Here is a 27,435-nt window from a genome sequence, read left to right as displayed (position 1 = left end):
GCTTTATCTTTACGTCGGCGTATCTCTAACGTAAACGGCGTAACTAATTGCAAAGGGCGCACGTACGTTCGTGAATCGGTGTATCTAGTCATTTGCATATTCTACGCCAAACTCAACGGAAGCGCCACCTAGCGGCTAGCGTAAATATGCACCCTATGCACAATGGCGTAGGAGACTTACGCCACTCGTATCTTAGCCTAATTTAAGCGTATCTGGTTTCCAGAATACGCTTAAATTTACGACGGCGTAGATTCAAAGTTACGATGGCGTATCTACTGATACGCCGGCGTAAACGTACCTGAATCTGGCTATATAACTTGCTTTGTTCATTTTTCATTTCTGGGGGTTACATCCACTTTAACGTTTGTCATTGTCAGCCGTTTGGCATGGATAAATGAACCTACTGCTGCTTTGCGACAAATTTGTAAAAAGCTTTTTCTCTTTGAAGCTGCTGCTGATGTGATTGCTGCAACATAAAAGTAAAAAAATATGCATATGGAATGGAAATGTACTTTTGTCTTGGAAAACGCAAAAAACTGCACTGAATTTGGATGTCATTTGGATTAGCACACAAAGGGTTAACATGCACTAGCCATCAATCTTATAATTCTATTCCTGTAGCTCCAGTATTGCTGCTCAACTCTAAAGTCAGTCCCTAACATACCTTAAAACTAATCTATCTGACACTGCAAAGAGCAAAGTTTGCTGACAGCTTTTACTGAACGGTAGCAGTTAGGAAATAAACTGTCTGTGAGTATGAGAAGATAAATATGAGTGAGAAGAGTTCATAATGAAATGTATTTATATAAGGGACAGATCTGGAGGATACAGGGGAGGCTGCCAGGAGGTAATGCAATGCAGCTTAGGGAAGCCCACTAATGTGACTGGGAACTAAAAATAGTGCAGATGTTTGACACAAACTGCAAAATGTTTGTGCATATCAGCATTGACTTTAAAGCGCAGTTCCAGCGATTTTTTTTAAAAAGCCAGCAGCTACAAATACTGCAGCTGCTGACTTTTAATATATGGACACTTACCTGTCCAGGGCGCCCGCGATGTCGGCCCCCGAAGCCGATCTGTCCCTCGGCTCTTGGGTGGATGTGCCACCATCTTTGGTAAAGGGAATCAGGAAGTGAATCCTTGCAGCTTCACTTCCTGTTTCCTACTGCGCAATCTCACTGGTCCCTGCTGTCTTCTGGGACCTGGGTGTCTCGCTTTAAAATTGTGCAAACTTGTGGAATGTCGCCAAACTATGGTAATTAATAATCTCCATAGGCAACACAAAGGAGGTCTAGTGCTAGAATTGTTGCTCTTGCTCTAACGCACGCGGTACTACCTCACATGTGTGGTTTGAACAGCGTTTACATGTGAGTTCAGTTCTGTGCGCGAGCACACAGGGACGGGCGATTTTTAATTATTTTTCTTTTTTTTTATTGTTTCTTTTATTGTACGTTTTTCTTTTTCCACTTTATTTTTTTTATTTTTGATCACTTTTATTTCTATTACAAGGAATGTAAACATCCCTTGTAATAGGAATGGTGTGTGACAGGTCCTCTTTATGGAGAGATATGGGTTCTATAAGAGCTAAATTTAAAGCTAAAAAGCATCAGATTCCGAAAAAAATATTACAGATCTGATGCTTTCCAGCCGAGATTGCCGCTTTGTTGACATCTGCGGCCCGGACGTAACGTCATAACGACGCGCCAAGACCTCCAACGGTCATAGAGATAATTGGTGACCATATGGTCACCGGAAATTTCTATGCTCTTCATCCGGCATTGGCAGATTCTTTCACAACTGCAGGGATTTACCCTCACACAATAAAGACCTGCTGGTAGGTAATTGGCTCCTGTTTAAAGGATCTTAGTATGTTTATGCATGCACATGAGGTGGGGACCTTGTAAGCTCCTTGAGGGCAGGGACTGATGTGACTGTACAATATATGTAAAGTACTACGTAAATTGTTGGTGCTATATAAATATCCATAATAAAATGGAGAAAAATGCCCTTTTGTCCCTTCCTCTCACACACCACCTAAAGCCATGTGTCCAGTTTTGGATACATTGGGGAAAGATTATGGGCCGGATTCAGAAAGAAGATACGACGGCGTATCTCCTGATACGCCGTCGTATCTCTGAGTCCGGCCGTCGTATCTATGCGCCTGATTCATAGAATCAGGTTACGCATAGATATGCCTAAGATCCGACAGGTGTAAGTGACTTACACCGTCGGATCTTAGGCTGCAATTCCAGGCTGGCCAGGCCACTAGGTGGCGCTTCCATATCTTTTATGTGTCGAATATGCAAATGAGCATTTACGCTGATTCAGAAACGAACGACCGCCCGGCGCTTTTTTTTTACAACGTTTGCGTTCGGCTTGTTTCGACGGAAAGTTACCCCTGCTATAGCAGGGGTAAGTGCGGCGTATCCTATGTTAAGTATGGCCGTCGTTCCTGCGCCGAGTTTTGAATTTTTTACGTCGTTTGTGTAAGTCGTTCGCGAATACGGCCGGACGTAATTTACGTTAACGTCGAAACCAATGACGTCCTTGCGACGTCATTTGGAGCAATGCACGCTGGGTAAATTTGCGGACAGCGCATGCGCTGTTCGATCGGCGCGGGGACGCGCCTGATTTAAATAGTACATGCCCCCTAGCCGCGGAATTTGAATTCCGCCGGGGGATTTACGATACGCCGCCGCAACTTTAGAGGCAAGTGCTTTCTGAATAAACCACTTGCTTCAAAAAATAGCGGCGGCGTAACGTAAATCAGATAGGTTACGCGGATCTAAAGATCCGCTAACCTATCTGAATCTTGCCCTATAACTTCTGTCGTGGTTTTTCACTCTATTTCAGAATTTCTCTCACTACCTGTGTAGGGAACCTGTTGTCACTGTGACTGGAAATCTCTCTAATGGAGCTGTGTATAGCACTAAAAAAAAGAAACAGGGGCTCAAACCCTTCTCTACTCTATCCAAAGCAAAACAGAAAAAAATTGCTGGACTTTCACATAAAGAATTTATATGCATTTGTAACCAACAGAATTTAAATGCTTTTTATGTTTAATTTGTTTTATCTAGTGTTGTGTAGTATTAGCGGCCCTAAATCCAGTAAGTTGTCCATACTGGCTGTTCAGGGTGCAGTGCTCCAAAGATCATATGCCCAAGATCATATGCTATGTACTATATACGAACTAAGACTTTCTTCCTGCTTTAGGATCTGTTTTCTCTCACAGCTGAACAGGGGAGGACAAGAAGGAAGTGTGATAATAAAATGTTCTGGAAGGGAAGACTGACAATATTTATTTTGGTTGTATGTGAACTGCACATTTCGCAGGACACTGATAATGAACAAGACCCGGGAGTGGCTGTTCTATGGACTGATAATGGATTGTTAACATTATTATTACATTTACACTAAGTTTTTAAAAAAAATAGACACTGAGGCATTTTTTTTTCCATTTTGGATAGAGCAAGGGAGGGTTATAACCCCTGTCCGATTTCGTTATCTGTGTCCCATTGGAGAGATTTTCCTTCACTTCCTCTCCCATTGCCAAAAAGGAAGTGAGATAAAAATCCCTTCAAATAAGGGAATTCCTTGAGAACACCCAGATCACCAGAACTAGTGTGCCCATTGAAATGTATCCCCTTTTAGTGGGACAACCCAAAATCTAGGATTTTCTTTTACTTTCACTTTCAATGATAATAGTAAATAGGTCAAATGGAGAGGATGAAATTAATCTCCTAATGGGGCACAGACAGCAATTAAAACTGACAAGTGTTCTTATCCCACTCTACTCTATCCAAAACAAAAAAAAAGTTTTGCCTTTAGTTATATTTCACTATATTCAAATATAGCATAGGAAAAAAGGGAAAATTTATTGTCAAATACTTACCGTAATTTTCCTTTCCTGATGTACTCCATGGCAGCCTACATGTGGGTTAATCCCGCCTCCTCTCCAATGCTATTGGACTCTATACCCATAAAAGTCAGCTCACCTTCCAACACTGTGTTCCGTAACTAGCCGACTATTTTCTTTTAGGGTGGGAACTCCGTCTGCCGAGGAGTCCATCAGGAAAGGAAAATTACGGTAAGTATTTGACAATAAATTTTCTCTTTTCCTGACACTCCATGGCAGCCTACATGTGGGAAATAACTAGCCTGGCCACACGGGTGGGTATGCTGAACAGAAAATCATTTTAATTTGTCCTGTCAACCGACAGGATTCTCAAACCAAAATTTACAGAGGAGAGTGATGCAGGCTCAATACAGTATTGAGACAAAATTGTATTTATGGAGGACCATGAGGCTGCTTTACAGATGACCTCCGGAGCCACATGGCGAGCCGCCGCCCAGGAAGCTGCCATCCCTCTGGTGGAGTGTGCCGTCACCGCCTGTGGGGGAGCCAAGCCCTTAGCCCTATATGCTTGCTGGATTGTCTGGACGATCCAAGATGCGATTGTCCTGGTTGAGGCCTTTTCCCCTTTGTTGCTGCCTGAATGCAGAATGAATAGATGGTCGGAGCGTCTAAAGGGAGAAGTAACCTGAAGATACTCTATAAGAATTTTGCCTATGTCCAGGGAGTGAGTTTCGTTGGACTCTGGAGACTTAAAGGTAGGAAGAACAATTTCCTGATTCTCGTGGAATACTGAAGATACCTTCGGATTTGAACCCAGCATGGGTATAAGGACTACCCAATCCGGAAAGAACATCAGGCAAGGTTCTTTATGACCAAGTGACCCATTCTTAGAAACCCTCTTGGCCGAGGTAATTGCGACTAAGAAGGCCACTTTTGCTGAAGAAACAGGAAAACGAGCAAGAAAGACAATACACAAATAAACACAGAGGCGACTGCCATGTATGAAGAAATCCAGACCCTGCCAGTCGAGGATGCTAACAATGGCACACTGCAGCAACTTCCCTCCGTGGGTACATGAAGTACAGGTTGCTGAAAGCTCACCACCCGCCCATGGCTGGGCTCTGAGCTGCACCGCTGAGAGTGCGCTCCCATTCTGGAGATTTGAATGAATGTGCATCCCAGGATCGTTGGAGGAGGACAAAAAAGGAACACCGTGTTGGAAGGTGAGCTGACTTTTATGGGTATGGGGTCCTATAGCATTGGAAAGGAGGTGGGATTAACCCCCACGTAGGCTGCCATGGAGTCTGTCAGGAAAAAGTAATACCAATTCATATGGCAAGCTTAACTACTGGAAGAATTGGCTTCTCAATGACTGGGGCATTTCTTGCGATTCGACACTGCGTCGTTCTAACTGACGATTGCACCGTTGTGCGCCGCTGTATTCAAATAAAATTGACGTCCTTTTTTTCCCCACAAATAGAGCTTTTTTTGGTGGTGTTTGATCATCTCTGTGATTATTTTTTTTTTTTTTGCGCTATAAACAAAAAAGTAGAGCTGTTACTGATTCAAATTTTCGTGTCGAATAATTGTTTTTTTTTAAATTGATTAATCAACTCATTTTGATTAATTATAACGCACATACAGATCCAACTACTTTTAGATGATCTCCTTGCAGGCTGTTACACAAAACACACACAGGCAGCACTCGATGGAAATAGTATTAAAACTTTTATAGTCTTCAAGTAGGTAACAAAATAAATATTGCACTGGAGATAAAAATCGATGCATCTACATAAACTGTAAAAATGGTGCGAGTAATACCAAATGGTAGCAAAAGCAGTCATAAAAACATGTAGCTAAGTATGATACTGGTATAAAAATGTGTACAACGATACCACTGCTGAATCCAGATGAGGAGGGGTTAACAACAGTGTGTCGGCATGTAGCTGTCCCATGAAGGGAACTATCACAACTCCCAGTGGATGGCTGTAGAATCCCAGGTTGATAGAGGGAAGTGATAGAGGGAAATGTAACAGCCCTTGCGTGTGGCAGATAGTAAGGTCCCGTCGGCATGCAGATATGAAGGCACAGCAAAGGAGCCCTTCAGATGGACACGGCAAGCCCTGTGGGTGTCTGTGACGTCACCGGATCTCCAACGAAACTCCCTGAAGGCCTGGAAGCCGGAGGAGAGGTGAGAATTTTGTTCAAGAAGTTCAAGAATTTTGATCGATCAAAAAAATTTACGATTTTTCTTGTGAAAAAAAAAAATTAACGATTAATCAAGGAATTAATAGTTAATTTCCACAGCCTTAAAAGAAAGAGCTACAATTTTGAAAGAAAACCCAATATTTTGTACTTTTTTCTATAATGAATATCCCCATTTTTTTTTTTTTTTTTTTTTTTTTTTTAAAGCAAATTTTTTTCTCAGTTTAGGCCGATATGTATTCTTCTACATATTGTTGGTAATAAAAATCGCAATAAGCGTATATTGATTGGTTTGCTCAAAATTTATAGCATCTACAAAATAGGGAATAGATTTATAGTATTTTTTTTTACAAGAAATGGCGGCGATCTGCGATTTTTTTATTGGGACTGCAACATGGAGGACACACCGGACACTTTGACACATTTTTGGGACTATTGGCATTTTTACAGCGTTCAGTGCTATAAAAATGCACTGGTTACTGTAAAAGTTTCACTGGCAGGGAAGAGGCTAACACTAGGGGGTGATCAAGGGCTTAACTGTGTTCCCTAGGTGGGTTTCTAACTGTAGGGGGATGGGACTGACCTAGAGGAAATGACAGATCGTTGTTCCTAGCTATTAGGAACTCACGATCTGCCTTTCCTCCCAGAATAGAGCAGGGATTTGTGTGTTTCCTGTTCTGCCTCTCGTGCCTGCGATCGCTCGTGGCCGACGGTCATGGCGACTGCTGGTCACGGCCATCGGCAACCCCTCGATGCAGCAGGCGCGCGTCTGCTAGCCCACTTAAAGCGAACGACGTATAGCTGCAGCGGCTGGTCTGTAAGTGGGTTAAAACGTTAAGCCTCATGAACATTGGACGTTTTTGATGTTGCTCTTAGGAACATCTGGCGTTTTTTTTCTGCCTCAAAACACCCCTGCATGTTAGCACACATAGGCGTCTGGAGGAGTTTAGTGGCAGGGGCATTTAGAGGTAGGAAAAAAAAAACACTGCCAGGAGCAGCAGCATTTTGGCAGAAAAAATAGGTGCGTTTAGCACTTGAGCGTTAATTTATTTCAAAAGCCAGAATAATTTATTATTTTAGTAAATTAAATGAATTACTGTCCAAGTGTTTGATGCGCCTAAATGCGTTAACAAGCTTCAATAATTTTTTCTGCCAAAACATTGCTGCCAGGAGGAAAGGCGTCTAGGAGAGATAGCAAAAACATTCAGGGGCAGATCCACGTAGTTCGGCGCTTCTCTCCGCCGGGCGTAGCGTATCTAAGATACACTACGCCGCCGTAACTTGTTTTTTTTTTTTTTTTAGAATCCTCAAAGAATTTGCGCCGTAAGTTACGGCGCCGTAGTGTATCTTTGGCGGCGTAAGGGCGCGGAATTCAAATGGCTGTGATGGGGGCGTGTTTTATGTAAATACGTTGTGACCCGACGTAAACAACGCTTTTTTGAACGGTGCATGCGCCGTCCGTGGGGGTATCCCAGCGCGTATGCTCGAAATTAAACCGGAACAAGCCAATGCTTCCGACCGTGACGTCATTCTACGCAACGACTTGCGCAAATGACGTAAAAAATTCAAAATTCAACGCGGGAACGACGGCCATACTTAACATTGAGTACGCCTCATAATAGCAGCTTTAACTATACGCCGGAAAAGGCCGAACGCAAACAACGTAAAAAAATGCACCGGACGTACGTTCGTGGATCGCCGTAACTAGCTAATTTGCATACTCGACGCGGTATTCGACGGAAACGCCACCTAGCGGCCGGCGGCGTACTAAGACGTACGCCTGTCGGATCGATCCCAGATGCCGTTGTATCTTGTTTTGTAGGTACAAAACAAATATGCGACGCGGGAACTTTAAAATTACGCGGCGTATCAATAGATACACCGGCGTAATTCTTTTGTGGATCTGCCCCTCAGTGTGCATGAGGCCTAGAGGTCCAGAAGTAAATGACCTGTGTGATTACTTGGAGCAGAACTGAGTAAATGTTACATCAATAAGCGTCTGAGTTCATAGAAACATAGAAAAGTGACGGCAGAAAAAGACTGAGTAGTCCATTGAGTCTTCCCCATTTGTTTTCTTTTTGTTGAATTTTTTTTTTTTATTGTTAACTTTATTGCCTGAGTATAGATCTATGGTTATCCCAATCATGTTTGAAGTCATTTACTGTTGACTGTCTCACTACCTCTATTGGTAATTTATTCCAGGCATCAACTACACTTTCGGTAAAATATAACGTTCGAAGATTAGTTTTGAACTTTCTTCCAGTTTGAGGTCATGTCCCCGGTGTTCCTGATCTTGGTTTCATATTGAAAAAACTGCCCTCCTAAACCCTACTCACCCCCTTGATGTATTAAAGGTTTCAATCATGCCTCCCCTTTCCCTTCAAGAAAAGTCACGTCTATCTGAAGAGATACAAAGGGAATATTGTATGATTTGGGACAGGTTACCTTTACCTTGGCATGGGATCATTGGTTGTGTTCAGTCTGTCACACTAGCTGAGTAAACGTCATAGCGCGCTTTTACACTTATATTATATGTAGATAGATGGCGCAAAAACCAGGAGAGCACAGTCAATAATAGAAAAGTACATATATCATAAGGTCCATGTCAATAACACAAAATGAAACATAATGAATGAATGAATCAATAGTCCAATATAAGTCCAATAGCACTATAGTGGCAGCAAATCCTGAAGCAGACTCTGAAAGATATATATAGACAAAAAAAGAAAATGCGCCAACCTAAGTGCAGTAAGTAGGTATTTAATTCAAGCAATTTGCACAGTAAAAATGGCTACTCACAAAACCAGTGTAAATACAGGCATGTAATGGAAGAAACGGCTGGTCCGATGTCACAACGTGTTATCAACAGTACAGCAGGCTGGTCTCTTATCCTGGTCCCCTTGGTGATGAAAACGAAAGTCCAAGGTGTTCGGGAGCCTTTGGGGAACCCCACAGAGAACAGGAGCCGTGGATGCTGTACCAGAAGCGGCGTGCGTTCCAGCATGGAACGCACCGTACAACCGGAAGTGACGTAGGGGCTTCCCATTGGCTGTCCGAAGCCCCTACGTCACTTCCGGTTGTACAGCGATACGCTGCGTTCCATGCTGGAACGCACGCCGCTTCTGGTACAGCATCCACGGCTCCTGTTCTCTGTGGGGTTCCCCAAAGGCTCCCGAACACCTTGGACTTTCGTTTTCATCACCAAGGGGACCAGGATAAGAGACCAGCCTGCTGTACTGTTGATAACACGTTGTGACATCGGACCAGCCGTTTCTTCCATTACATGCCTGTATTTACACTGGTTTTGTGAGTAGCCATTTTTACTGTGCAAATTGCTTGAATTAAATACCTACTTACTGCACTTAGGTTGGCGCATTTTCTTTTTTGTCTATATATATTTTACACTTATATGTGTGCAATAAAGCATTCGTTTATGCACTTTTTTACTTTTATTTTTATATGCTTGTTTTTTCTAATTTTATACATCAAAAAATACACAATGTCCTTTATTTTTAACATGCATTACACTGCAGTGGTGCTCTAAAGTTTTTGTAATTGACTTGTTTTCTTGAATTTCAATATTTCTGCGAATATGTGACCTAAAACGTGGTCTTGATACTATAACTAGATAAGGAGAAAATATTTAAAGAAAATAATCAAAACATTGTACTTATTCATTGTACTTGTTCATTTATTATTTGACAAAATTATCCAAAGTTACATATTTGCATGTGGCAAAAGTATGTGAATCTCTAGGGTATTCAGTTCATTTAAAGTGAAAATTAGCGCTCTTTCAGATGGCCAGTCAGGGAATGGTAAAGATAGGTGGCAGAGCTGCAGTTTTGCCACCCACTAGAGATTTAACAAAACATTTAGATAGGGTTGTACACATACCTGACAAATGAGCCTGCTTCAAAACGTTACACTTGATCTTTTGTGATGTGATCTCTCTACAAAAAAAAGCTTTGGACTGCAATTGAAGATCCTTGGTGTGCTGGCGAATATGTGTATTGATCAAGGCAGCTTCCTCTGGCAGCAGTAAGGGATGGGTATTCTCGCTGGACTGAGTGGTGCTCATGTAATGACGTGGGCCCTTCTCAGTCCTGGAGTAATGGGAGCCCAGCCTATGTGCTGGTGTGCCACATAGGTTGCCAAGTCAGTGTAAAAACTTCACAGTGCACTGGCAAATTGAATAATTGTTATTCTGCCTGAAGAAGACTGCCATATGAGGAAGCTGGGGACAGAGCTGAATCATGAAAAGGGCAAGGCCTCTGGGACAATGGGTGTTTTGCCCCAATGTATGAGATTTGCCTTTTTGGTGTGGATGGAAAGCACCAATGCACAGCATGGGTGCACCATCCAGCCCTGTTGCCAGCAGCCCAAACTCTACAAGAGGCTGATAGCTGCTGTGGCTTAACTGTGCACGAATGCTACTTACTGTATGTTTAGGGCAGTATGCACCCAGGGATCAATACTAGGAAAGCAGACTCCATGCATTCCAGGCATTTGACTCTGGGTGCATACTACCCTAAACATTACTAACACTAGGTGCATCATCCAGCTGTAGCAACTTTCAGCCTTTCCTAGAAATTTACAGCCAGCCGGTAGTGGGGCTTGATCTTCTGCAGGGACCAAAATACTGGGATTTCATACCCTGGGGATAACCTACCAGTGTACATGACACCTAAGTATAAATTTCAATGAAAAAGAACTGAAACGGCACTTACACTTTAAAATTGTGATATATACTATTTTAGGTAATGCATAAATTAAAATAGCAGTATTAAGTGGCAAACATTGTTAGGGGAAATGGAATCCTTTGTATATTGTTTTAGGTAACGCAATTAACTATGAATCCTAGAAGAGGGGAATTATTTATCTTGAGGTCTTGCATCAGACATTAAAGAATGTTTAGCCTAACTATACTGGATGAATACCAGCTGGATACAGCTGAAAAGTGATAAATGGGGAAATCCTTGGTGAGTTTCTGATAAGGGGGTCATCAAACTTGAAGCTTCACAGCAACTAAGCTGTGCAAGGCTAAGTGCGACATTCAGCTTTAACTGGTTTCTTAAATCAGATAAGTATATAAATCATGTGAATATTTACTGGTGTCCCTTTTCCAAAAAGACTTTTGACTCTGCTTTTGTACTTACCATGTTATAACACCTAAGGGAACACCAACTCAGTCCTGTTTCCCACATTTTGAACAACAACCAGATTGCTATACCACTATTTTTATTATTATAATAGTCCCAGCCTTCGATATATTGTAGATCTCATTATATGTAATAATATTAACAGAATATATTTGTATGGTTTCTACTGTTATTCTATACCCTCATCCCAATAGGCACTCCATAAACACAATTTTGTAAAATACTCTTGTACATAAAAAAAATTTGTATACTATATTTCCTAATATTATATTGTAGCCTGCCTCCATGTCCAGCCCCCCAATGACCAAACTAGTCAAGCTGATAACTTACCAGAATAGCATAGTACAGTAAGCCAATGTACATTATACATTGGCTTACTGTACTATACTGTTCTAGTAAGTGATTAATCTGTCTATTGTTGTTGCATGTAAGAATGTAACATGCATTGAATAATTATGTATTTATATGTATTCACCTTTTTTATTCCTCCTGATAAAGTAAGTAGTTGGTCTACGAAACGTGTAGGAGTATTCTCCTCTCCCCCCCCCAAAATGGTGACTTTCGAATTTAGAGTGTGGACGATAACAAGTATAAATATGAGGGTTACTGGACTTAGAGGCCAGGTAGCACCAAATTTTAGGAGATATAGTATATGTACACTTTTTTGTATAAGAGGGCTTTATGAATGGTACAGTGTATCTGATTTAAAAAAAATATTAAAATAAATGAGAATTTTAAAGAGTATGTTTTTATGCGTTTATGGACTACAGTGGAACCTTGGATTGCGAGTAACGCGGTTAACGAGCATTTTGCGATACGAGCACTGTATTTCTAAAAATCCTAACTCGGTTTGCGAATGTGGTCTCGCAAAACAAGCAGGATTCAGGCCAAAGCGGTGTGCAGTACCGCTTTTGGCCTGACGTGGGGGGCACCGATCGCAGCTGTTCGGCGCCGGAGCCAAATGGCGCTGATCGCAGTCAATCTGCGCCATTTGGAGCCGATCGGCGCCATTCTGAAATGCACTGAAAGGCCTGAGGACAGTTTGGCCTTTCCGAGGTTTGCCGAGGTCAGCTGAACTGTCCTCTGGCCTTTCCGGCCGTTTTCAAGGCTCTCCGGCAGCCCCCGCCTCTGACAGCATGTGGTATTGCATGTCATTGAGGTCAATGCGGAACAAATAATTTTCACTTCAATTGAATGGGAAAACTCGCTTTGATATGCGAGTATTTTGGATTATGAGCATTCTCCCTGGAATGGATTATGCTTGTAAGAGGACGATTTGGTTGATATTTCGAGATCAGGTTAGTGATGTAGCTGAGGGCCAGGTTGTGGATGGCTTTGTAAGTTACTGTTACTATCTTGAATTTATTTGTTGGTTGAGTGGCAGCCAATGGAGGGAGTATTCTCCTCTCCTCCCCCCCCCCCCCATGGCAGAGAGGAGTAGCAGACACCGAGAGGTCTGTAAGGTTGATGAGCCTGGCAGCAGCGTTCATGATGGACTGAAGGGGGAATAGCCTATTTATAGGTAAGCCAATGAAGGGGGAGTTGCAGTAGTCAAGGCGAGAGATGACCAGAGAGTGGATTAGAAGCTTTGTGGTGACATTAGTTAAAAAGGGGAGTATCTTGGAGATGTTGCAGAGATTAGGGCGGCAAGCTTAGAACAGCGATTGGATGTGGGGCCAAAAGGATAGTTCAGAGTCCAGGATTACACCTAGGACCTTAGCATGGGGAGGGTTGATAGGGGAAGTGGCATGTGGGGGAGAATATATCATGAATTTGGATTTGAATAGGTTCAGTTTGAGGAAGTGATGGGACATCCAGGCTGATACGTCTATTAGTAAGTTGGTGGTGCGTGAGGAGACAGGTGGAGTGAGTTGAGGGGTAGAGAGGTAGATTTGGGTGTCGTCCACATAGAGTTGGTATTGAAAGCCATGGGAGGCTATGAACTGACCCAGGAAGGAGGTGTAGATTGAGAAAAGGAGAGGTCCAAGAACAGAACCTTGGGGGACCCTGACGGAGAAAGGAAGAGGAGAGGAGGGAGAAGAGCTGTAAATGACACTGAAGGAGCAGTGGGATAGGTAGGATGATAACCAGTGAAGAGTAAAGTCACGGAGACTGAAGTTTCTTTTGAGGAGGGGGTGGTCTATGGTATCAAAGGAGCAGAGAGGTCCAGGGAAGTATACAGAATGGAGTCCGTTGGTTTTAGCTGTTAGTAGGTCGTTGGTGAGTTTAAGGAGAGCAGTTTGTGTGGTGTGTTGAGGGCGAAATCCGGACTTAATGGGATCAAGAAGTTTGTTCATAGTCAGATGGTCGTTCAGTTGCTTTTAGAACAGTCTTTCAAGGAGTTTGGGGGAGAAGGAGAGTACGCTGATGGGGCATAGGTTGTTAAGATTGGTGGTGTCCAATGAGGGCTTTTTAAGGATAGAGGTGACTAGCGGGTGTTTTAGAGAGTTGGGGAAGATGCCAGAAGAGAGGGAGAGATTGAAAATGTGAGTTAGATAGTGTAGAATAGAATCAGAGGGTGAGCGTAGCATTTGCGAGGGAGCAGGATCCAGATCCCTTAGGCCTCGTACACACGATAGGTTGACCAGAGGACAACGGTCTGAAGGACCGTTTTCATCGGTCCAAACCAATCGTGTAGGCCCCATAGGTTGTTTAACCTTATGTTAAAAAAATGGCAACTTGCTTTAAAATTTAACCGATGGATTGCTAACCGATAGGTCAAAACCGATCGTTAGTACGCACAACCATCGGTTAAAAATCCATGCATGCTCAGAATCAAGTCGACGCATGCTTGGAAGCATCGAACTTCATTTTTTTTCAGCACGCTATTGTGTTTTACATCACTGCGTTCTGACACGGTCAGTTTTTTAACTGATGGTGTGCACGCACGACGGACCATCAGTCAGCTTCATAGGTTAACCTAGGACAACGGTCCTTCAGACCGTTGTCCTCTGGTTAACCTATCGTGTGTACGAGGCTTTAAAGCATATGTCAAGGTAAAATACAATAAAAAAAGCAGGTATCTCTGCAATATGTGCACATTTCTCACCTTAAGTACAGAAAAATACCTAATAATTTGCCAGAAGTGCATTCAGTCCTGTTCTGAGCTGACAACACACAGTATTTTTGTGAGTGTTTTCAGACAGCCCATTGTCTTTTGCTAAACCACTCAACCACTCAAATTTCAGATCTATTTGACATAAAAGCTAATTATTTTATAGTCCAAAATAACAACTACGAGAGATCTTAGGATAAAGCAAGAAGTGTAAAACAGTACACAGGACAGCTTTGAATTTCTGACATTATCAACCGTTGTTTTTCACTTATCAAACAGATATAGCAAAATGCTTACAATGGTATAAAAACTGCCTATGTAGGTAAGGGTGGGCTGTAGATAAAAACAAACTGTGCAGCTTTGATCAAAGTTAAATAATTCCCTAGCTAAAAGGGGTAAGCCATTTATGTACCTTCCAAAGCCTGGCTAAACAACTCTTACGTACACACAAACGTTTTTAATGTCCTAGAAAAAACTATGTTTTTCTGTACGTGATTCTTGTCAAGCCTGCCTTGCATACACACAATCGTGAAAAAAAATGCTCGAGCAAAGCGCGGTGACGTACAACACGTCCGACGGCACTATAAAGGGGAAGTTCCATTCAGATGGCGCCACCCTTTGGGCTGCTTTTGCTGATTTTGTGTTAGTAAAAGTTTGGTGAGAGACGATTCGCGCTTTTCAGTCTTCATGCTTTTCAGTCTGTTACAGCCTGACGAATGTGCTATCTCCATTACAAACGCTAGTTTTACCAGAACGAGCGCTCCCATCTCATAACTTGCTTCTGAGCATGCATGTTTTTTTCCCGTCGTTAAACCTACACACGACCGTTTTTCACAACGAGAAAAATTAGAGCATGTTCTAAATTTTAAATGGCCATTTTTCACGTAGCGAAAAATGCTCTGGAGCCTACACACGATCGTTTTTAATGACCATTTTAAAAAATGGCATTTTTCACATCATGAAAAACAGTCGTGTGTACGCGGCATTAGGGATTGCATCACCCCATTCTGCTTTTTTGCTAGGATATTGATAAGATATCATCAGCCCATTCAAGACTGCTCTCATTCTCTTTCCTCTGTCACAGTAGCTTTGCAAAGGAGGAGATAGAGGACCACACATGTTCGGGGGTTTGCGAGCTTGCCCTCTGATGATGGGGGTAGCAGTATTGGCTGGCAGTGTTTTAGAAACATCCTAGCAACAAAGTAGGAAAGGACAATGCCATCCCTGGGAGATTTTAGGCTAAGTCTTGGGAGGTATATCAATGGTCCACACCTACAGTATAACAAAGGCATTTTCCAACTTTGATCAAAGCTGCACAGTTTATTTTTATCTACAAGTGCACCATACCTACATAGGCAGTTTTTTTTTGTAAAAGTGATCCATCCCTTTAAACATAACAATAGGGGGCAACTGGTATGATTTGGACCAGTGCACAAAGCAAGGTCCATGAAGACATGGATAAGTGAGTTTGGGGTGGAGGAACTTGACTGGCCTGCACAGAGTCCAGACCTCAACCCGATAGAACACCATTGGGATGAATTACGGAGACTGCAAGCCAGCATCAGTGCCTGACCTCACAAACATTCCCATAGACACACTCCTAAACCTTGTGTACAGCCTTCCCAGAAGAGTTGAAGTTGTTATAGCCGCAAAGGGTGGGCAAACTCAATATTGAACCCTACGGACTAAGACTGGGATGCCATTAAAGTTCATGAGCGGTTAAATGCAGGCGTACCAATACTTTTAACAATATAGAGTACATAAGTATGAGAGTTATTTTAAGAATAGATTATAAACCTAAATTTGCTAAAATAAAATGTATAATTCTTTTCCAGGGGAATGTAAAAACCTGCAAGATCTAAATTTGTCGGAGTGCCCAAATTTAAATGTAAGTGACTTTTATATCAGTACTATTTAAAGAAGCTTGCAGATTCAAAATGAAGTAATCGAATTCAGATGTAACATCTAAACTGCAGCCAGAGCCATGTGGATTCATTTATTTCTGTTATAAAACCACTGACCCTCCCTTCTTGCAGGATAAAATAGGCTTGTTAAATAAATTATTGTATTTTATTTTAGAATTGTACTTGAAGCTTAGATACTCATAGTGGAAAACAGATTGCTGTGGTGTAGAGATTTTAGTGTGTGATGCCTCAGTGATACCACTAGTTCTTAATGAAGGAATGGTTTAGATTGGGGTTTATAGTAATCATTTGCTTCCCTTTTTCTTTTGCATCTGGCAATGCAGAATCTTTGTAAACCTGACTGAATATTGCATGCTGCGCCAGATAGGTTTGTTGATACTTGTAACACCACCCATCCAGCCCACCCTCCACCATTGTTGTAAATGCACCAATGTAACCTACCCTCAATCCCTACTTACCTTGGGTCAAAATGACCAGTGATGAGCTCAGTCGAGTTCTATCGGGAAGCTGACAAAGCCAACAGCCAATCATAGGTGGCGGATGCACTCCCTGCCCTATAGCCGCACATATATACACCCCATGCATACATGCATGGGCAGTGAATGCCTCCGCTGCCTATGATTGGCTCTCAGCTTTGACAGCTTTCTGGTGGGATAGCTCAGGCAAATTCAGACTCATGTCTGAACCCACCTAAGCTCATCCCTAAAAATGAATGGGAAAATATAACCTCTTCTAAAGTTTGTATATGACCCTTCTGTTGCTTACAACCCTAATAGCTTCAGCTCTCACACCTGGACCAGAGCAATTTTTACATTTCTCCCAATGCCTTGTACACACAATAGAAATTTCTGATGAAAAAAGTCTGATGAAATTCCTATCGTGTGTGGGCCCCATAGGATTTTTTTCCGTCGGATTTTGGAAATAGAACATGTTTTATTTTTTTCTGATGCAAAAAATAAATCCTATGGGAAATTCTGATCGTCTGTGTGGAACTCCGACGGAGAAAAAAAACACGCATGCTCAGAATCAAGTCGACGCATGTTTGGAATTATTGAACTTCATTTTTCTCGGCTCATCGTAGTGTTTTACGCCACTGTGTTTTGGACGGTCAGAATTTAGTTTGACAGACTGATGGAAGACAGCTTGAACGGAATTCTGACAGAATATTCCATCAGATTTTAGCCCATAGGAAATTCCTATCATGTGTACAGGGCATAAGAGTCTATTTATCAGGTGACAACTTTGTAAATACTTGGTACAAACAAAGTTTTCTTTTCGTACTAGACCTACTAGTACTAGTTTTCTTAAGCGTACTAGACCTTTCTTCACAATGCACCCTTAGGTTCCACAGATGCTTGGTAAGCATTAGAAATGTGTGCCAAATATCCCAGTTTGAGACCAATGAGCACCAAATAGTCTGAAACACCCATGCTGATACTAATATTATATAAACATGATTTGCTTTTTGTTGTCCAGGATGAAGCAATGAAAGTCATCATTGAAGGATGCCCTGCTTTACTTTATCTCAACTTATCACATACTGAAATAACAAATTCTACTTTACGAGTCATGTCCAGGTAGGTTTGGTTACAAATTCTTCCATAGCAGTGATGCCAACTAGCATTCTATTGGTGATCTTCTTGACCTGTCCTTATGGTCTATAGCAGGGGTCTACAAACTGCAACCTGAGGTCCAGATGTGGCCCTTTGCTAGTCCCACTGTCAGAACACATAGAACAGCAGGGGAGATCGATGTACTAATGTCGGAGCGTTCGTACAGCAGCTCCTCCTGAGCTGTCCATTTTTTTTCATTCAGCCCTGCTGGGTTGAACAAATAAAAACTACCAGTGTGCACTAGGCTTAAGTGCTTTGAATGAACTAAGCATGTATCCCAAAACTCCAGCTTGTTGCACATGCTCCTGTTCTTTTCAGTGTATTATTTGAGCCCAACTCCACTTTGCTACACTATTCAGCCCAGGTTCACACTGTACCGAACACAGACATTGCATGTGATTCGCACCCGCACTGCTGTGCCGATCACATGCAATATCTGTGCAATGCGAGTTTAGCCATACAGTTTGTATGGCTGAACTTGCATTGGATTTGCACAAAAAAGTAGCAGGGACTTTTTTTTCCCCCCGCACTGGATTTAGATTGCATGGGTGTTCTCACCCGTGTGATCCAATTCTTGTCCGAATCCACAGTTTGCACTGCGATCTGTGAACCGATCTGGGGGTGTCTTTAACATTGTATTGATACCCACAGCAGTTCCAAGAGGGCAGTGTGAACTGCCTGCGGGAGGGATGTGATGTGGGAACCGGTGCTGGAATCTCTCTGGTTCCCGCATCGCTACAGTGTGAACCCAGGCTTAAGGAAAGCCTTTTGCAATTAAAAACTTTTAAAAATAAATGTTCTGCCCAAGAGCACACACAAGATACAGGATGACAGTAGCAGTGACAGTTTTACAGGCACTAACCACTACTTATTTAATCAGCCCTTGGATAAAAGAAAAGGAGGAGCTTGTTGTCTCAGGCCCCTTTCACAGGGATAAACTGATTGGGTCCACCTATCCGTTTTTCAGGTGTACCCAATCTGACTCTCCACTCCAGTCTTCTCTATTGAGCAGCGGGTGTCAACAGACATGTGTCCGTTGACACAGGCCAACATCCCATCTGATCCACTAAAAACAGACTGGTGAGGATCCGTTCCCTGTCCATCTGGCAGATCGGATGGCATTCGGGGTGTAAATGGACAGACGGCCTGTTTACATCCGACTGCCCATAAAGGAGAGCGGGCTGTGTTTGTGTTCTCTCTGCATAAGTGAAGCGGACACGAACCAGCCATCTGCCTCAACAGCAGGCAGGGCTGGACTGGGACAAAAATTTGGCCCTGGACTTCATCCAGACTGGCCCACTTTGACTGGTCTCTCCTATGGCGGCCGGACAACTCCCACACCCCCCCCCATCCGGCCACCCAAGCCCCCTCTCCCCCTTTACTAGCCACTAGCCCTTCTACTTTATTAGAGTAGAACGGCTGGTACTGGTACTTTTATAGGCAGTACCAGTGGGGAAGCTAGACATTATTTCACCCGGGGAAAATAATCAGTTCGGTGCCCCCCCTTATGGGACAAGATCAGGCAGAAGTGAGAAACTCCCAGGCCATAGCTGTTGAGTCGGCTGTCTGTCCCCTTCCCCATGCTCCTCTGTCGCCCCCCCAGGTGAGCGCTGCGGGGAGGGGGAGGAGCTGAGCGCTGTGGGAAGGGAGAGACAGAGGAGCGGAGGGGGGGGCGGCGGTCTGCTGTCACTGAAGCCGGCCCACTGAGCCAACGGCCCACCGGGAAACTCCCTGTTGTCCCAATGGCCAGTCCATCCCTGACAGCAGGGATCAGCAGACAGATTCCTCGCTGAGCAGAGCCTGCCCCCGTGTTACTCTTATTTCTTTTTTGTTTTGCTCAACAAGCTTTGGACTTCCAAAATCAGGTGATCAGGAGATTACCCCTCTCTATTTGTCACCATAATCATTGAAAGTGAAAGTAAAAGAAAATCCCCAGAAAAGTAATAGAAGGGAAATCTTTAAATGGGGACACTAGTTCTGGTGACCTGGGGGTCCCCAAGGGATCTCCTCAATTTGCAGTTGGCTCAGGGACAGGAAGTGATGGGAAATCTCTGCAATGAGACACAGATGTCAGGAAACAAATCTGACAGGGGTTATAAGCCTCCCTCACTCTATCCAAAATGAAAAAAACGTTTTTCCTATAGTTTTACTTTAATGCTGTGGTATGGCTACAGTATGGCTATACTTGTAGAGCTGCCATACATTTATATACAGTATATGGGAACCTGCCTCGTAGAGTGGCCTTGATTTTTTTTATGTATCATGGCTTAAATTATTAGATTTTTGGTTTCAGTAAGGCTTAGTATACGCTATCAGTTTATTTTTGTTCAACCCAGCTTGCTGAACAAAACAAAAAATAAACTTAAGAGCTCGGGAGGAGTTCCTGTACTAACAATCCAATGTACATCAATCTCCCTCCTAAGATATTGTGTTCTAACAGGGGGATGCCCAACCGCCAGAACACACTGGTTGCCAGATGCTGATTGGCATGCACCTTCCACAGAAACTGGATGCTCAGCCGGCTTCTGTCGGACCGGCTGCCATACACACGGGCCGAATGTCAGCGGGTTTCTATTGAACCAGTCAATATCCCCTGATATTAAGCCCATGTGTTATGGGCTTAAGACAAAATATAGCAGTTTTCCAGGCCATAGTTATAGTTTTCTTAGAAGCTCTTGTGAAATGTAATAAAAGTTTAAATTGTGTCTCACTATTGTGAGAACAGAGTTTATTTAGAAATGCTAGCATTCGGTCCGGGATAACAGTGCCTAGGAATTTGCATAATATGTGGCAAAGATTATTTTTTTACTCCCACTGACTCAGGTCTATTTTTTTAGGGCTCATGCACATGGACATTTCTGGCTGAACTGCATAAATTCTTCTGTATCTCCCAGCCAGGGAGCCCACAGGTTCAGCATACCTTGCTGTACCCAGCTATACATGTGTATACACACATACCTGCATTAACATACATTTTGCATATGGGCGTACAACTCTAGGGGCAACAATTGTCATCCAAAGGTATATATCTGTATGAAAATACACATTTACCTAAGTACTTGTGCATACAGGCATATATCTGGGTACAGTCATTTAGCTAGATTCAGGTAGAGTTAGGTCGGCGTTTCAGTAGATACGCCGACCTAACTCTGAATCTGCGCCGACCTAGGTTTAAGTGTATTCTCAAACAGAGATACACTTAAACCTATCTAAGATACGACGGCTTGCGCCGTCCTATCTTAGGGTGCAATATTTTGGCTGGCCGCTAGGTGGCGCTTCCATTGCGGTCGGCGTAGAATAAGTAAATCACTAGTTACGCCTATTCACGAACGTACGCCCGGCCGACGCAGTACAGATACGCCGTTTCCATAACGCATTATGAGGCCTAAAGTTATTCCATCAAATAGTTGGAATAGTAATGTTAAAGTGTGGCCGCCGTTCCCTCTTCGAAATTCGAAAATTTTACGTCGTTTGCGTAAGTCGTCCGTGAATAGGGATTTATGTCGTTTACGTCCACGTCGAAATCAATAGGCCCGTGCGGCGGACTTAGCCGCAATGCACACTGGGAAATGTAGGCGCACGGTGCATGCGCAGTTGCAAAAAAACGTCAATCACGTTGGGTCATTAACATAAAACACGCCCCCTCAGCCGAATTTGAATTAGGCGTGCTTGCGCCCGCCGCATTTACGTTACGCCGCCGTAAGTTAGGAGGCAAGTACTTTGAGAATACAGTACTTGCCTCTCTGAATTTACGATATAGTCCTAGATACTGCCATGTGCACGAGCCCTTACTTCTACTGATCTTTGAAGCTGGGACACCTCTTACCCCTGTCAGCCACAGCCTGGCCCCCAAAAGTCTGATGAAGGCTGAACTGACTATTTGTTTAAAAAGTTTAGGGACTCCTTTTATAATAATTTAGTGATGCAAAGTTGGTTTGGAGTTATCCAGTGTTCCACAGAGCTTCTGTTTGTTATCTTATTTTGTGAGGATACTGTGGATCATTAAATCACTGAATTGAATAACTAAATTGAATAATTATTTATCCAATGTGTATTATAAATGGCTTATTTATCTGTAGTTATAGAGTTAGTCCAAATTGACTTGCTTCCAGTGTGGTCCAGTGTAGTCTGAGACTTCTTAATAATTGGCTACATTGTAACAACTACTGCCCACCAGCTGATGTAGACTTTATATAAATATCAAAAGGTTCCAATGTGCAGCAGGAGCACTACCATTTCAAACGGAATATTATGCCAAAAATAGCAGTAAAGTCTACTGAACAGGATATGTAGCTCGTGTTAATGAAATAGGCAAGTCATTTCAAAGTTTCATTGAAATGTCTAGCCTATGGGTGTTGTTATGGCACTGCTAGCTGAACGTTTTTATGGAGTGCTCTCTCATTAAAGTTCTCCATAGCTTTCCTGTATGAATACATTAGTTGTTCTCATGTACGATCCTCCTTAGCTACTTATCCAACTACTCTGTATTACAATACTGCACGTAATTCCATTTGGTGGCAGTGTTGTATTATCCTATATGTACTTCAGTCATGTCAGCTCACACAGCGACCGATTTGGAAGTTACTCCAGCATGCTCAAAGAAACAATATAAAAGCGAAATATAATATAAAATATCAATATGTTGCAAGCATGCAATGGTAAGTAGCACATATGTAAATCACATTGTTGATTGGAACCCAGAGCTGACTTAGAATACTTAGAATACACAGATACATAAACCAGCATGCATTAAAGTGCAGAGATTAGCAGCATTTTAGGTGATAAAATAGGATGAATTGTTGGGTACTCGATTGTTTAATTGTGTTGCTGTTCCTTTAAAAACCATGCAGAGCCTGTGTAGGTTGAGTCATGAATTGTGAATTTGAGGTGTGCTGATGGGGCTTTGTGTTTGGCTCACCGTGGGCTGGCTCCCCTGGCACAGAAGGAGCTTGTAAAGAAAGGTCTTGGTGGGTTTTTTAAAGTTGAGGTTTAGGGATACAAGTTACGAGTTATTATGCTTTTCCCAAGCAAACTGTAAAAAATAATGTGTACATCTGAATGTTGCCTCCTGTATACCTAATTTACCATGAACAATTTAACTGTAATTTAACATTTCAAAAAGAAAGAATTAGCTTTCCCCAAATCTGTGTTCAATTTTGAAGTAAAGTTGAATTATTTCATCACATCTTAAATTCGCTTTAGGAAAGCTGCCGAATATGCAGTAATAAAATGGTTCCTCCGTGCAGATTGATGTTCTCACTCCCCTTTTCTCGAAATGTTGTCTTTGTACTATACTAATATCTCTATCTCAATACTGCATTCTTCCCTCTAGATACCTGCTCAATCTTCAGTATCTAAGCTTAGCCTATAGCCGAAAATTTACAGACAAAGGCTTACAATACCTGAGCTCTGGAAAGGGATGTCACAAGGTCATCTACTTAGATCTCTCTGGCTGCACTCAGGTTAGTCCTTTGCCTTTCTTTTTCCATGCAGACAGAAAGGGAATCCTTGGAGGGAGAAGCTGTGTCTTGCTCTCATTGTGCATCCAACTAGTGCTGGACCTTCAGGAAATTTGAGCGGTTTTAAATTACAAGTCTGCAGCTGCTTACACTCTCCTTAGGCACAGCACTATAGGCACTGGCTACATTCCAAGGCAGTGTCATGCTTATAAACAGCTCCGGCTTACTGGATAGTGAAAGGGAGGCTTAATGCTTTCTGCAAATCTTTTCTTTTGCTCTGAAGTCAACTCTCTGTGATAGAGAATATAGAGGACATTAAGAAACCTATTAAACCCCCACATAGAGCCTAGTAACCATTTTTAGTTATTCACAATTTTTTGGCATCTGTGGGTCATGTGACAAAGGGATTAAATAAACTATGCAGCTGTCTACAGATTTTGACAAATTAGGTGTTAAACGAGTTTGGAGTCATCAGTGGTCATAAAATCGCCTCCTGCCTGCTGTTAAACGGAAATCCTATAAACAACATATCTTGTTAGAGTTATCGACCATTTTACCGTCCGTGGCAGTAGAAGGGTAATTCTCTGTTGGCTAATGCTGCACAGAGGAAAAGTCTGTCAATGGGTGTGAAATTCAAAGTGAGGATGAACTTCTGCTCTGTTTAGTGTTACCAGAAGTATCATCAATCCAGCAATTCTACAACACTATGGAGTTGATTTACTAAAGAAACATAATATAAAAAAAATGCTCTGTGCATTTGGATAAGTTAATATGTACCAGTGCTAATGGTATATGAGTGCTGCAGTCTCATACATGCCAACACAAGACATACAACTCTCTAAATAGACCATGCATTACAAAATAACCAATGTACAGTGCAAAAAATCAATTTATAATGAAGTGAAGTGAATCAATAAGTAAGTGCCAATATGCAGATTTAAATTTCAGTTAGTGACATTGCTTCTATGGACCTCCTGTGATAACGTAAAGTGTGGTGCTTCTTATGGACATACAAAGTTCTTTCTTGTGCCCCACGTGGATGTAAACTCTACCTCTAGTATGGTCAATGAACACTTGTGGGGCAATCCCCTGATAAATTTGTGACTCCCGCGTGTCACCAATGGCTTGTATGCTCTACTCGACCACCATGTTTGGAAAGAAAGAGTATGAGGAAAAACCGTAAAGTGTATTTCTGGAAAAAGAGGTATACAGTATTGCACTCACTTGCAGTTGTGCCCTATAACCTGGCTGTAGGTGTGTAAATGGGGGGCGATGGTCGCCCCTTGCTCAATTTCCGGAAGTTGGCTGCGGTTCACCACCCGGAATTGACATCGGAGGAAGTTGTATCACGCTTACGTGACCAAAGCTCCTACGCGTTTAAACCTGATTGGTAATCTTTAATGAGTTTTCAATCAGGTAAAAAAGCATAGGAGCTTTGGTCTTGTAAGCATGACGCAACTACTACTGATGTCAATTCTGGGCGGTGAACCACAGCAAGGGACTTTTCACTTTGCAAGGGAATGGGAACAATAATAGTCCCGCTTAGGCTTGCAGATTTAAATTGGCCAGAAGTCCCTGAGACTTTCTCTGTTCTTGCTGATGCAAAACTGCCCTGTTGCTGACCAGTTTCTATCAAGCTCTCATTAATAATTGTAGACTGTAGATGATAGAGAAATGTAAAACTGGGCAGCAGCAGGACATTAAAGGAGTTGTAAAGGAAAATGTTTTTTCACCTTAATGCAATCTATGCATTAAGGTGAAAAAACATCGGATGCTGCCGAGCCCCCCTTATACTTACCTGAGCCCTCGAAAGTCACGCACGCGTTACCGATATCCTCTTCACCGCTCAGCCTGGCCGCTGATTGGCTAGAGCGGATGGATTGTGAGCAGCGCAGCCATTGGCTGGCGCTGCTGTCAATCACATCCAGTGATGCGGCGCGCCGAGGGGCGGGGCCGAGTGATACAGTGAGCGGCTATGGCCGCTCGCTGTATCACGGGAGCACGCCCGCAATTACTGACCACCATGCGAGCTCTCTCGCATGACTGTGGTGAGTAATTGCGGGGAGGACCAGAGACAGCCGCAGAGGGACCCCAGAAGACGTGGATCCGGGCCACACTGTGCAAAACGAACTGCACAGTGGAGGTAAGTATAACATGTTTGTTATTTTAAAGAAAAATAAATTCCTTTAGTAACCCTTTAATAATAATTGAGAATTGGCCAATTTCTCAAAGGGAATTTTCACATAGGGAATGTTTCCTTGGCTTAGTGAATTAGGTGAAGCTCTCCTGATTTCCATCATTAAATCATGTGCAAGCAAAAATATTTTTTTTGTTTTGTTTTGTTTTTCTTGCACATGATTGTGTATCCTTTGCACAGCGAATTATCGCCACATTCAGTAAGTTAAGGAAAAACACCCCTGCAAAGTAAAAAATCTATTGCAAAGTGAACAGTATTTTGTAAATCAACCCATACGTGTGCTGTAATAGCCCATTCACACAGGGGCAACACGACTTCTAGCACGACTTTGGGAGGCAACTTGGACACGACTTGAGTATGAATCATCAGGCAACTTACAATTCAACTTCAAGTTGCCTCCAGGACAGTACAAGGCAACTTCAAGTCGCCTCCAGGACAGGAGGCTTTCCAGTGGCCAATCAAACAACAATCAGCTCTGTGGGAGGGAGGGGTTTGCCTGAGAAATGTATGTTATCTTCCTGTATTGTTGCTTCAGTTAAGACAGTGATCCGACTTCTGAGGTGACTTCAATTGAAATCAATGGGTACAAGTTGCCTACAAGTTTCCTAGAAGTCAGATTGAAGTAGTACAGGAACCTTTTCTGAAGTCGGAGCGACTTCAGTAGTGTACATTAAGACAGCTCCATTCACTTACATTGATTTTCTCGACCGCATGACTTGGGGCGACTTGAAGTCGGATCCCAGGTCGCCCCAGTGTGAACCGGCTCTAAAGCACTGGAACAGTCTTAACCAGGTATACTTCTCCTAAGCCAGCTATAGATGGTTTGAATCTCAGCCGGTTCTGCAGGCCTGTCAGGTCTCTAATGCTGTCGGTGCCCCTGTTAGAGAAATTCGCCCCCACTCTATTTGTCCTGTTTATCATTATCATCAAGTGGCAGTAAAAGAAAATCTCATATTTTGGGTTGTCCCCAGAACAGGAAAATGCCGCGTACACACGATCGAACGTTCCGACAACAAAACCGTGGATTTTTTTTCCGACGGATGTTCGCTCAAACTTGTCTTGAATACACACGGTCACACAAATGTTGTCGGAAATTCCGAACGTTAAGAACGCAGTGACGTACAACACTACGACGAGCCGAGAAAAATAAAGTTCAATGATTCCAAGCATGCGTCGAATTGATTGCGAGCATGCATCAAATTTCCACTCTATTGCCGCGTACTCAGCTTTCAAATTTTTGTTGTCGGAAATTCCAAAAGTAAATGTCCGATGGGGCAGACACACGGTCGGATTTGTAGGCAAGCTCACATCGAACATTTGTTGTCAGAAATTCCAACCGTGTGTACGTGGCAATAGAGTGGAAATCTGCCAATGGAGACACTAGTTCTGGTAAACCTGGTGACAACCAGGGACTCCCTCACTTTGGAGGGATTTCCTTTTACTTCCTGTTTTGGCTATGTGGCAGGAAGTAAAGAGAAACCTCCCGAATAGGACAAAGAAGGCAAACCCTAGCTTACTCTGTCCAAATTGAAAAAAGGTTTTGCCTTTGTTTCTACTTTAATTTTGAAATCCAGCATCCAGTTTTTCAGCTCTGAAGGTTTCAAATACTGTTGTCATGCTTCTACAGTCACATGAAACTGGTTTGTTAAAATTGTAGATACATTTCTGCAAAGTAAATTAGTGGTCCAAGGCTGTATGAGTTTGCATTAGCTGGAGAAGCCCTAACTTTTTGGGATATCTTGGGTGGGATCACAGCTGCTGGAGGTAACTGAAACATGAGGTCATCATTGTGGTAAATATTTCAATCATGTATCACTAAAGAAGGGAGGGAGGATCTGGAACAATTGCTTGTTCCCTGAATGATAATTTTGCTTGGCTACGCTTAATTTAAAGCCATGCTTTTTTTGTGTTGTTTCTGCCTCTACAAATCTGGTGTGCCTCTTTAATGTATTTTTATAATCTAAAC

At 42.6% G+C, this 27,435-nt stretch overlaps 2 protein-coding genes across 2 annotated transcripts in view; one reads left to right on the top strand and one right to left on the bottom strand.

The window, feature by feature from the left end:
- LRRC17 (leucine rich repeat containing 17) overlaps positions 1-23,455 on the bottom strand; it is a 45,871-nt gene extending 22,416 nt beyond the window's left edge. The window contains exon 1 of the mRNA XM_040343481.1: positions 23,216-23,455. The gene's annotated coding sequence lies outside the window, so the exon portion shown is untranslated. The remainder of the gene's footprint in view (positions 1-23,215) is intronic.
- Positions 1-27,435, top strand: part of FBXL13 (F-box and leucine rich repeat protein 13) — a 227,913-nt gene that overhangs the window by 105,650 nt on the left and 94,828 nt on the right. Inside the window, exons 10-12 of the mRNA XM_040343479.1 lie at positions 16,111-16,163; positions 17,677-17,777; positions 23,146-23,275. Of these exons, the coding sequence (XP_040199413.1) occupies positions 16,111-16,163; positions 17,677-17,777; positions 23,146-23,275 (284 nt within the window). The remainder of the gene's footprint in view (positions 1-16,110; positions 16,164-17,676; positions 17,778-23,145; positions 23,276-27,435) is intronic.

This window comes from Rana temporaria, chromosome 3 (assembly GCF_905171775.1).
Source record: "Rana temporaria chromosome 3, aRanTem1.1, whole genome shotgun sequence".
Taxonomy (NCBI): Eukaryota; Metazoa; Chordata; class Amphibia; order Anura; family Ranidae; genus Rana; species Rana temporaria.
The sequence above is the reverse complement of the archived record's forward strand: the minus strand, read 5'-3'. Positions and strand labels throughout refer to the sequence as shown.